Genomic DNA, 11,709 nt, shown 5'->3' on the forward strand with positions numbered 1-11,709 from the left:
GACGCTGATTGTATAATAACGTGTCCATCCCTTGCTGTCGCTCGTTAGATCGATAGCCATCTTCTGGTATGGTCACAATGGCGCAGACGGCTAGCATCGTCGTTGCGGGCGCGTCAATGGCAGCACTCGTGTCGCAACCTACTATGAGAGGCAACCTGATGGCTACGCTGGCCAAGTGGACAGGCTACAACGCGCCTGGCGGTCTATGGAGGATAGCTGCGATTCTCCTCGCATTGGCGAACCTCAAGAATCTGCCATTTGTCTGGCATGTACGTATTTCGCGGAGCGGCAGGACACGCGACTTCGAGCTGACGATTACCATAGCTACGCTTCATCCGCGCCTTGTTCTATCAATTATACTTCCAACCGACCCCGATCCCTCCGCATGCGCTCTTCCAACCGATCATAACCTCAACGCGTACCACGTTCCTCGAGACAGACTACAACATGCACAAGTCCAACAGCACATACTTTAGCGACATGGACATATCCCGTACACACCTCTTCACCGCGCTCATTCGCAACGGTATAAGAAAGAACAGTCGTCTAGGTGGCGCCAAGAAGAGCGCTGTAGCAGGAGCAATAGGTGCGACTGAAGGCACACGGGGAAAGCATTACATTGCGCTAGGAGGGATAAGCTGTCTGTTCAAGAAGGAGATCCTCCCGTACAAGAAGTACGAGATGTGGACAAGACTTCTGTGCTGGGACAAGAAGTGGTTCTATCTCGTCACACACATGGTCAAGCCTGGCGTCGCACAACCCGAGAGCTGGACATTGCAGCCTTGGAAGAAGTCTAAGCCAGCCAAGGATGTTGACACAGAGAAGCTCAAGAGCGCGATATATGCTACTGCGATTGCAAAGTATGTCGTCAAGCGAGGCAGGATCACGGTGCCACCGGAGCATGTGCTGGTCGATGCCGATATGGTTCCCGCAAAGCCAGAAGGCTGGGTCTACCAAGAGGCTACAACCGAAGAACAAGGGCCGAATGACGATGTGCTGCCCAAGGCTGTAGAGGCGAAGGATTGGAACTGGGACGTTATCGAGGCAGAGCGACTAAGAGGCTTGAAGGTGGCCGAGCACTTTGCGGCTATGGATGGTATGCATGAGTTCTTTGATGGCGGCAAGGAGGGAGTTTTGGGAGAGTTCGCGGATTTGCTGTACTGATTTGGGTTCGATTTGACCGGGCCTAGGAGAGCTTGATACCCTAGATTTGGATCTTAGAACCGCGAGGCTACTGCATCGCTGGTCTTGTCTTGAATACAAACATTTAAAAATATCCTCTCGTGGGGTAATTATCTCACCTGCATTCACGAGGCACCTGGGCAGTGTCGCGGATAGCGGGCACTAGCGTCGCGCTAAGCCACTGGGACCTGCAGTGCCAGCCAACCTCGAGCGCTGCCTTCGACAATCACCGGTCACCACATGCAGTGGGGGCCGTATTCCGCTCTGGCTCAGCCTTGTGGCTTCCAGTTTTTGATCTCTCCATGCAACTAACCAACCCCACTGACCAGCAGAGCACAGGTTATCACACACACATTTCAGCCGACATATTGCTTCAACCTGGTACAAGCAGGCGCGATCGGGCTCACCCTAGCACCCACAGCACTCACATCCAGCCCACGATTGACGTCCGGATTTACGGCATCCTCATCCAACCGGTGCTTCAGCAGTCATGGCCGCGACATCAGGCGTTGCCGCACATGGAGCAGGCCCTGATATTATCTATATCGGAGAGCTTTACGAAAGCATATCTCGTAGTCCCCCGGGTATAGAAGCCAGGAAGCTGCTTATCGAACATTACATCGCAGTCGGCAATGAATGGTTGGAAGGTGCATTAGATGAGGCCAAGAAGCTCCAGGCTCTAGCTCCCACAGACCTAGACGTTGTTAGGTTCTTAAAGATTCTCGAAAAAGTGCCAGAGCCTCCAGCGCCCGAGAAGAAGGCAGTCAAGCGAATACAGGCATCTTCTGTCCATTCCGGAGGCGAACCCTTGAAGAACTTACCATTCACGGCGAAACCAATATCGAAACGTGGATCCAAGCGGTCGGACTTCATCTTAGGCGATTCAGTAGATGACCTAAACGACGAACAGCGAAACCTGGTTACTGGGTATCGTGACATACGTGCCAAGGCAACACATGTATTTGCGAATCTGCTGCGTTTACAGACCCTCCAGAAGAAGGCCGGTTTACCCCAGTCGAAGAACCTCGCTAAAGTCCATCTCATGGCGGATGGAAGTAATGGGGCCGTCTACAGTGGAATGCGCCCACCTGCAAGCGCTCGTTCTGTGGCGCGAAATATCCGCGACAAACCAAAAGAGGCCACGAACCTGGTCATCGCAGATCTGGAGGCCATGATTCAATGGGTGCGCGCGCCATATGGCACACCCTCGGGCGCAAGTATCGATACCATTCGTGATACTCTAGTCAAACGCCGAAGCGCCATCGATTCAACGCTCCCGGATGCGCTCAAATTTCATTGCGAGCTTGGTTTTATGCACGTCGAACATGAGCATCTGGAAAGGAACTACGTCAATGACGAAACCATGCTTGGAGATGAGATTGAGGACATCGCCAGAGAGGACTTCTATGTGACCGAGGACAACTATGCGTGGTCGATGGATGGTATGTGACTTCCATGTACGGACTACGATGAGACCCATGCTAACCTTGTGCCAACCTTAGAACTTGTTCAAGCTATCCAGGCAAATGGCGGTGTACTCCGCAATCCTCTCAGCAGAGAAATGTTTACTCCGAAAGATGTCAAGGGGATTCTCCTCCACCCGACAGGCAAGTCTCTCGCAGCTCTACGAGTTGAGCAGCACGAGATGTCCAAGGGCGTACGGACGGAAACAATCATACAAATGGAGAAGCTCTCAGCGATCTTGCTAGCAGATCAAAGTAGCGATACGCTCCCCAGTCGCAAGGCAGTAGACGAGTTCCTCCTATACATTGCAACACGTAGGTCTTCCTTCGGCACAACGACGACCAACAGGCTAATATATGAGCAGTACCAGATTTTGAGCAAAAAGCGATCGAAGGTCTTAAGTGTCCTGCCACAGACTCTCACACTGGACAGTCTTATGACTGGTCTATCGGTGAAGCAGTGAAGGATGCGAAAGGGAACCTTGTGTGTTTTCACAAGACAGGCGACTTCATACGGCAAGCCGCTGCGCATCTGCGGAAGAACCGTGGTGTCGCTCCTGACACCGACGAAGGTAATTGTTCGATCATGTGATATCTTGTAGCAGCTTCATGGTCTCAAATCGGGACTGTCCGTGCGTTTCGCTTAAGCAGTCCATTGCGTTCTGGAGGTAACAATATGCATAAAGGTCGTCAGTGTTTGTAACAATGTCTGCCACCCTCAGGCACATTTGCGGCTGAATCAGGCTGGTTCCGGGCGCCGTAGTCACAAATCCTTAGATCACACGATCCTACAAGGCTTTTTCATACGCCGATTGCTCGATCAACTTTGCCAGATAGCGTTCGTTGACCATTCCTTACATTAGATTGCCATATTCGTCGCTTCGCTTACCGCTGTCTCGTACCATGGTTAGCCTACACAGTCGCAGTCGCACTAGCCGCTTCGGGGGCCGGTGAATGTGCTTTCCGTATAAGCCACCCTGTTCAGCCTTGTGCGCAGCCCCAAAGTGTCAGTCTCCGCAGAAAAAGGCCACCCATCACATGTGAGCTATACCAGACTAGCCATGTATCTTTGCCGTAACATCCACTATGCGCCTCCAAGATTTGATGTTCCTCTTTCCTCATCAGCCGACGGTCTATTGGCCGCACCTCTTTGAACACTACCAACCCTATGCTACCTAGGTACTCTGGGTCCCACTATCCTCGTGCGCTTCCAAGGAAAGCGCGATTCTGGTACAAATCCCCATTGCACCAAACTCAACCACTGCAATTTGCTCGAAAGTTCCCGTGCTTCACTGCCGGTAACCGATACCCACGATTCTCTTGACACCGACCGTTCGTAACTCGACTCGAACTAGCCGTTTCATCTGTATCCATTTTATCATCTCACCCCTGGCGCAGGGCCATTCCTCATAAACGTAGGACAAGCATGGCCACCGCCGTCATGCCTCCTACTGCAGTCGAACAGGATACCGGCAAACGCTCCCATATGTCATGGGCCAAAAAAGCCATACCGTTGAAGAGCACGGCGATCTTCAAGAAGACCGATCACAGTCAAGAATGGCATGCGGAGGTGGAGGCCACTGCTGGGGTACTACACCCCTCGCACCGTCGATTCCCATGGGGCTTCATCCGCAATCACACCGATACCTATCTCAAGAAGAAAGGCAAGATCAGCCAAGAAGAGGCGGATAGGAGGCTTTCGATGTTGGTTCAGACACATCCGGCAAGAGACGTCGCCATAGCTTCCGTAGCGCATGCTATGTCCGTGGAGAGCCTGAGCCAATTACTACGAGCTGAAACGAACGTTATGTGTGGAAGCTATTGGGGCCTCGACACTTGGCTACAGAGCGTGATCGCTGCGCATGAAGGGAACCCTGCCTTAGTAACACGTCTGCAAGCAGAATGGGCACGCACACTCTTACCCTATGCGACCACCGGCGCCAGTGCAGCCGGCTGCTATCTGAAGGGCGTAAAGCGAGCCTTAGAGAATCACAAAACCCAGAATACGGACGTCGATCTTCATAACTTCGCGGTGCTCTTACGACGAGCTATAAAAGATTATGCGGAGCAGTTGAATGGCTTCCGGTTGACATGTAATTGGGTAGCAGCTAAGAAAGCAGTAGACTGGATGACGGAACTGGATGTATCGTCGTCTTCGAATTCACCTTGTACCAATATAGAAACTGTCTTCGATCGCCACCACTTCCCGGCCTGGAGAATGTGGGCCTCTTGGAGACCGGATGTTGATCGTATCACGCGTTTCTCTATGATAGACACCATTCATATGTCGACTATCCTCGACGTCGCGGCTCTGGAAGGACCTGATATGATCACGGGTACTAGGCAGACCTTACGTCAGGGTTTGATAGCGGGCTATGGCGAACAAAGGAACTGGGTACACTACCGCGGCCTGATCATCGAGGTCCCTGAGCACACAAAAGCATGTTTATCGACCAGCCTAGAAAGACTCGTGGTAAGGTTGGACGCTGTCTCCACTTCGCTGCCCCAGGGCGAAAGCCTCTTCAATCTGTTTCGAGCATTGACCATCGGCGGAACAATTACGAAGAGCAGCTTGGATCTCTTCGACGCTTCGTTAGAGATTGCATGCACACTGGAGAAAGATAATCATGCCTTCATCCGCGAGCTATGGTGTGAGAAGGAGCAAATCGGAGGACTCCATGTCCACGCTCTTCAACAACTCCTCGGTCTCCTCGACGCACCAGGAGCGACGACTTTTCGCGAGCTTTTCCTCCAAGATTGGCTATTCGAGGGGATTGGAGAATGCTTTCGCGAGTGCCAATCTGTCGTAAGGAATCAGATAAAGACTTCGGCTTGGTTACGCCTTCTACTAGAGCTACACACATTTTGCATGGCCGTGAAAGCATCTGAACATATATTCCCGCGACTGAAGCCTGCTGTCCGAGCGAATGTCGGCGCATGGCCCAGCGCTAAACGAATGACATCGATCAAGGAGATATACGTCGCCGCCCAAAATCTACATCAAAACGAACTGCAGACGAGGCACACGTTCGTTTGGTTCGATCCTGATACCTCGACCGAGTCTCTCTTATTCGCATCCGATGCGAAAGATCAGAAATCACGGCACGCACTTGAAGAAGTCATCGAGAAACACTGTGTCGACCACCTGCTTACTGCCGAAGTATCTTGCGACACTACCGAGCAGATATTGCGTGATATCCTTGAAGTCTGGGAGAATACCGGAGAAGGTGTGGATGATGTCGACCGGCGCATGCTAGCTATACTGGTTTCAAGAGATATCGACAATCCTTCTGGACACAAGTGCGAATGTATCTATGAGCTCGCAGTAGATCTTAGCTTGGGGCGATCTTCTTCTTTTGTCCGAGACATAGTGCGTATCGTTCGTGTGCAGGAGACGGACTCACGGCAAGCCATAATTGCTTTGACGAACACCCTGGCAGCACGAGAAGGTTGCAAAAAATGTTGGAGAGGGGTCTTACTAAGATGGCTGAACCAAAGTGAGAAGCAAGAAGCGCGATGGGGCACTGCCATCATCGACCACTTGATCCAAACCATGGATTCTGCGACATGGCTCTCCTTCATGCAATCACTGGAGACGATCTTCGCCGACATCATTGCCGATAACACCAAGAAACACGAGTTACCGTCTCTACTACAGCCCCAGATTTTGACTTGGGTATCACAACTAATAAAGTTCGGGCCCACCTTAACGAAGCTCGAAGAAGTATCCGACAGTTCATTCGCAGTACGTCAAATGTTATCTTATGGAACCGAACCACAAAGGAAACGGAACCTGGCCATGCTTTCACATCTCCAAAAAGCGGAAGGGAATTCAGCCGAGAGAATTATGCAAAACATTATCATATGGGTATGCGGTCGAATATCAGATATGCGCGAGGTCATTGAGTATTTATCTGAACTACTGGACGCGCCATATGAGGCTATAGAAGCTTGCAACGAGATTTGGGATGCGAGATGTGGATTTCTGGACATACCTGGTCTTCCTACTCACGAGCAAGCTGGTCTTTCCCGGATCGTCTCGAGAGATGTTGTCTACTACGACGGCGCGTCCAAACAGTACAAGATCATGACGCAACCAGACTCATTGACGCCAAAGAAGAGGAAACCCCTTCAAACAATTGCCAAGCGAAGATACGACATCCCACTAGCTGTGGCTGAGGTCATGGTTGCTGGTTGGATCCAAGACGACGACGTAGCACTAGAGACGAAAACGGTTATCGAACGCCTCGCTCAGCTACTCGACTTAAAAGTATACAAGCAAAATATCCCTAAGAGCGAGCTCTCCAAAGCAACAGAATTCTGGGATGGCATTGAAGCAGAGATCATGCAAGAAGCCGAACGCCTCGAAGGGCTAAAGCGAACACTGAAAGCGAAAGACCCCTTGCAGACAGCCTTGCTGATCGAGGAGTACAATATACCCGATAGCAATCTGCTGGAGGATGAAATACAAGAACTGCCTCCCGGCATCATCGATCTAGTTGAACTACTCGATGATGACGAGATTGAGATGAGCTTCACACTCGCTTCCTACACTGAACTACAACGAAGCGCAATGGGCGTACCGAGCACAGCGAACAACCTTCTCTTACGGCTAACCATCGATCGGTATGGGAGCAAGCCACCCGCGTTCTGTGTGCACTACGACAGTGACAAGGGTATAGAGACTGATCAACATTTCCCGTGGATCTGTGTTGCAACTTCCAATGCACCACACGGTAATGTGTGTTTCTCGAAGCAGAGCGTCTTCGTATGGCAGATGAACAGGCATATCCATCGGTACCTTCGCGCGGGGAACGTATCGTTAAGAGGGCTATACGGCCTCGTCCAGACTATGATCGGAGAAATGGGGCAAAGATGCATTTCCTGCGGCTGCCGCCACAAAGGGAGGAGCACGCAACTGCGGAGATCTACACCATGTTGGACTGTCGCATGTCAACTGCTATGGTAAGTCATCACCGAACAGAAAGCGTCAATAGTACAATCACTAACCACTTCCAATACAGGTACGCCCTCCCCCTCGACGTCCGCATCCCCGAAATCCGCACCGACATCTTCGCCGTCGATATGCTTCTCAGTTCCGTTTACAGCGCCGCCATGGCCAACAAAGCCGAGCTCCTCCCCAATTGTCCCATCCACCCCATCAGCACCGTCAAAACCATCCTTGATAGTCTCCCCAAACTGTCTGTCATCCGCGACGCAGTCCAAATCTCCACCGTCCTATCCAGATACCACTCCGACGCTGAGAAGCTCATCTCATGGGCATGTACGCACTATAGAGGCTACATAGCCACAGCGAGCGGGCTGTGTAAGATCAAGAATCTGCCGATGGGGACGCATCAGTTTGTCCTGGCGAATGCGAGTCCGGCGCTGGAAACGGCGTATATGGCAAAGTTTCCGAGGCCTTCTACGCAGACTACAGTACTATTCCACGGTACATCACTAGACCGCCTCCCAGCAATCCTCGCTAAAGGTCTAATCGTCTGCTCGGGTACAACTCTCCAACGCACGGGCGCTGTGTATGGAAGAGGTATTTATATGGCGGAAGATCCTGCGACATCGTTTAGTTATGCTCCTGTCTACTCGACGTGGAAGAACAGTGCGCTGGCCAACATGCGTGTTATTCTTGGGTGCGAGGTCGTTGGGCATGGAAACAGCGTTACCACCGGTGTTCATGTTATTACCGATGAGGCGAGTGTGATGGTGCGATATATCTTTCTGTTTCGACAGAACGCTCATGCGCCTGTTGCGAATCATGTTGTTACGGCTATGAAGAGTGCGATGGCGGCGATGAGGACGGGTGTCGTGTAGTAGAGGTGGCGATGCGGTGAATTGGTGTAAGGTATATTTTGCTTGGAGTGACAGCCTGCCATTGAACCATATTAATAACGTTTGTCTGTCGGGCGGACTTCGTTTTGACGTTGTGGTGTCGCCACGCCGTTGTGAACCTTTTCTGCGTTGAATAAGGATGCACCCGGTAGCTGCTGACATCAACGGAAACTTCAGCCCTATCTATTTTAACCCTGCTCAGCGATATCGGCTTTACTGGAAACGTCGGCAATCCAATTTTCACGGCTTATTCAACTATTTTCGAGCGTTTGACTGCGTGCTGGACAAAGTTGGTGGTGTAGTGAATTAATGTTCTGTTTGCTGGTGCAAAGTAAATTGTGGTTCTAGCGAGGCGACAAACAGCACAACCTGCCTCATCAGCATGCCCCCCCCACGACGCGGATGACACGGCATATTCACATTTGAAAACTCGGATTCACGCTCTATCCGGTGCCATTTGCGCAGGTATCAGAGAAAATACGAACTATGTTGTGCGATGGGTCACATAAAGGCTGTCATAGCATAGCACAACACAATACAGCGTATCTGGATATCACCGATAACTCCAAGAGACACGTTACATCATTACATTGCAATATGAAGACTTCTGTAATTCAGCATCCGATCTGTAAGAGGTGGATTAGGTGCAGCGGGTATGCTTGGCAGCCATAGCGGATAAGACGGCACAATGCTTGTGATTGACACATGGTCTTGTCCCAGAAGCCACATTCATGGCAGAGCCAAGTCGAAACCCCCATATTTCCATGCAATCCTTTACTGAAGTCAGCAAGTACTCAATAGTCTGATGTTAAGCCAAGTTCGTCAGTGACAACACAGCATCCTACAGTGAAGGACTATAGACTTGGCGCAAATGAAATCTAACGCACGCAAGAATATAAAGAGATATGAAGTGAAGTAGCGTAAGGTAACACATGATGTAGTCTAATTAAGAAAAGTAACAAGACAAAGTGGCCAAGACGTTGCACAGACAGGAGATGTATGCTGTGTGGTACACGGTCTCCGCCGAGGCTGGTGTGTCCGCACAGAGCTACTTGGCAGCGGAGGACAAAGACATGTAATCTGTTGACACACTGTTGGGAGAGGAGAAGGAACACATGTACTACTGAACGCTTGGCTTCCCCACGGAGGTGGACTGTGTATACTCTGGGGTAACTGCACTACTAGTCACGGAGTTCTGCTGGTGATGGCTCGCGCTGACACCAAGACGACGTCGAGGTGGCCCCTACAATGAATTGTAAAAGATGGTAGCCGGAATGAACGGTTGTGTGTGTTCATCAAGAAAGATATTGAGGTTGAGCTGCATCATATCGTGGAAGACCAATTTGGACGTCCGCGGCTCGGATAGTCCCGCGAGGGAAGCCAAGGCAATGTCAGAAATGCCGCACCCAAGTGCAACACTTGGAGAAGCTGGGCATACTTTGTCTAAAGTAAGGTGCGGATGGTGAACGATAATGACCCGGGCATGAAGGCATGAAGGAATATGCCCAGGCGGAGAAGGAGGAGAGGCGCACGGCGGACACATTGGATCGTCGGGGGGTGTGTGTTCCCAGTGCCAAGGGCGATCTACACAGATCCGTTGCTGACGCAAAATTGATCTGCTACTTGGCGGGCCATCAAACCCATCTGGGGGTGCAACGAGCATAGATTACTTGTGCGCTTGCCCAGACGGGAGAACATGTTATGGCCTCGTGACGATGGTGAAGTAGGCTCTTGGTATGTGATACAGGACCGGTCACGGAAACTCTCTCCACCAGGGGACCGACGCACCGGAGCCAAAGCGACACTTGAACTGGTCGCGCATCAAGGTCTCGCAGAGCTGGCGCCAGTCAAGCGATAGTTCCTGGGCGGTAACATCGATGGCTGGTGAAGGCAGGCGGACGCTCTTTAATTGGTCATCAAAAAGCACAAAGTGGGCTTGCTTGAGCAAACGGTTGCGTTCGGCGTCTGCGACAGCGCCGGGATGGAAGAAAACCTGAGTGAGGCGGCTCGTCAGGTCTACCGTCCCTGCATATGGCCGGCGCAAGGATGGCGTGTCGTTCACAGTTGCCGGTGAAGATAGTTTCAGAACAAGTCTGGCCTTGGAGCTAGCGGGGACAAAAGACGAGGGCTGGAAGCGAAACGACGGCAACTGCACGCGGAAGGTGTGATATGGGGATTGTGTATCACAGCGAAGATCAGGAGGACTGGCATGGTGAGTGAAAGTTTCCCGAGCAGCGCAGGGTGAAACGCGGCTTACAGCAAGTTCCATAGCGTCTGTCCAGCGAAGCGAAGACTGCAGGTACGCGAGACGATGCGCGCGAAGACGTCTTGCGCGACATGAGCCAGAAAGGGAGATATCTGGCGCAGCACGAACCAGGCGAAACAGTGATCGTCTATATACATGATGATAATGTGCCATATCTCGACCGGTAAGTCTTCAGGCGACATGACACGCACATGGCGTTGCAATGCGCGTGACGGTCGCGGACCGACAGCGGTATTGGCGGTGGGGGTTGGCGATTCAGGGCTCGGGGCAGACATGGAGAGGTTGGTGTCGGCAGCGGCGACGGAGGGTGATATTTGTGGGTGCGATGATTATTCCCGCACTCGTTCTGGAGGCTGAGGCAATGCGGTGAGGCTCACTGGTGTACCGGCGAAGCATCGGCAGTCGCGCAGCCAAGGGAGGCGAGAGCGAGCCACAGGCAGGACGTCACGTGGCGCGCCGACGCGGCTTCCTCGTTGGGAAGGCCTTCCTCGGTCTGGAAAGAACTGGGGCGCGTTGGCGCATCCATGCCTGCAGCCTCACGACAGCCAAGTCATCTCGGTCGCGATCCAAATTCAACAGACAGGACCCTGCGCAACGTCGTGTGTGCGTAGCATCGCAACGGCGCCATGGGACGTGTGGAGTCGCAGATAGCATGTATTGTATGACCATAACATGGGGTGTAATTGGGAGCCGTTGGCCAGGCGACGCTGGGCGGCTGGAGGCCTCTGATTCGGCCGATATGGTCGGGTGGTGGACAGCTAAGGCTGATTCGAGGCAGGCCCCGAGACGCCCCTTAGCTGCTTGGCACGTGCTTAATCATGGAGTGCGGTCCTTTGTGCAGAAGCGGCGGCGGTCGATTACGCGGGGGGCAGAAAACAATTGCTTCATCTGGGCATGCTGGTCGCGCGCGCTGCATGGGGGGAGTCGGATATTATGGCGCGGCGGCTGCAG

The 11,709-nt window shown here is 52.2% G+C and overlaps 3 protein-coding genes across 3 annotated transcripts; all 3 read left to right on the top strand.

Moving 5' to 3' along the window:
* Positions 1–116: 116 nt before the first annotated feature.
* J4E90_007557 (uncharacterized protein) lies at positions 117–1,164 on the top strand (the record flags this gene model as incomplete). The annotated part of the gene is made up of 2 exons (XM_051437092.1): positions 117–269; positions 325–1,164. 2 exons carry the CDS (start codon positions 117–119, stop codon positions 1,162–1,164), a joined length of 993 nt encoding a protein of 330 aa, XP_051288838.1.
* Positions 1,165–1,672: 508 nt separating this feature from the next.
* On the top strand, positions 1,673–3,237 carry J4E90_007558 (uncharacterized protein; the record flags this gene model as incomplete). Its single annotated transcript, XM_051437093.1, has 3 exons — positions 1,673–2,624; positions 2,685–2,960; positions 3,011–3,237. The coding sequence occupies 3 exons, from the start codon at positions 1,673–1,675 to the stop codon at positions 3,235–3,237; spliced, it is 1,455 nt and encodes a 484-aa protein (XP_051288839.1).
* Positions 3,238–6,198: 2,961 nt separating this feature from the next.
* Positions 6,199–8,134, top strand: J4E90_007559 (uncharacterized protein; the record flags this gene model as incomplete). The annotated part of the gene is made up of 4 exons (XM_051437094.1): positions 6,199–6,379; positions 6,533–7,271; positions 7,670–7,929; positions 8,007–8,134. The coding sequence occupies 4 exons, from the start codon at positions 6,199–6,201 to the stop codon at positions 8,132–8,134; spliced, it is 1,308 nt and encodes a 435-aa protein (XP_051288840.1).
* Between the last annotated feature and the right edge of the window lie 3,575 nt (positions 8,135–11,709).

This window comes from Alternaria incomplexa (genome assembly GCF_024043165.1).
Source record: "Alternaria incomplexa strain BMP 0042 chromosome Unknown scaffold_11, whole genome shotgun sequence".
Classification (NCBI taxonomy): domain Eukaryota; kingdom Fungi; phylum Ascomycota; class Dothideomycetes; order Pleosporales; family Pleosporaceae; genus Alternaria; species Alternaria incomplexa.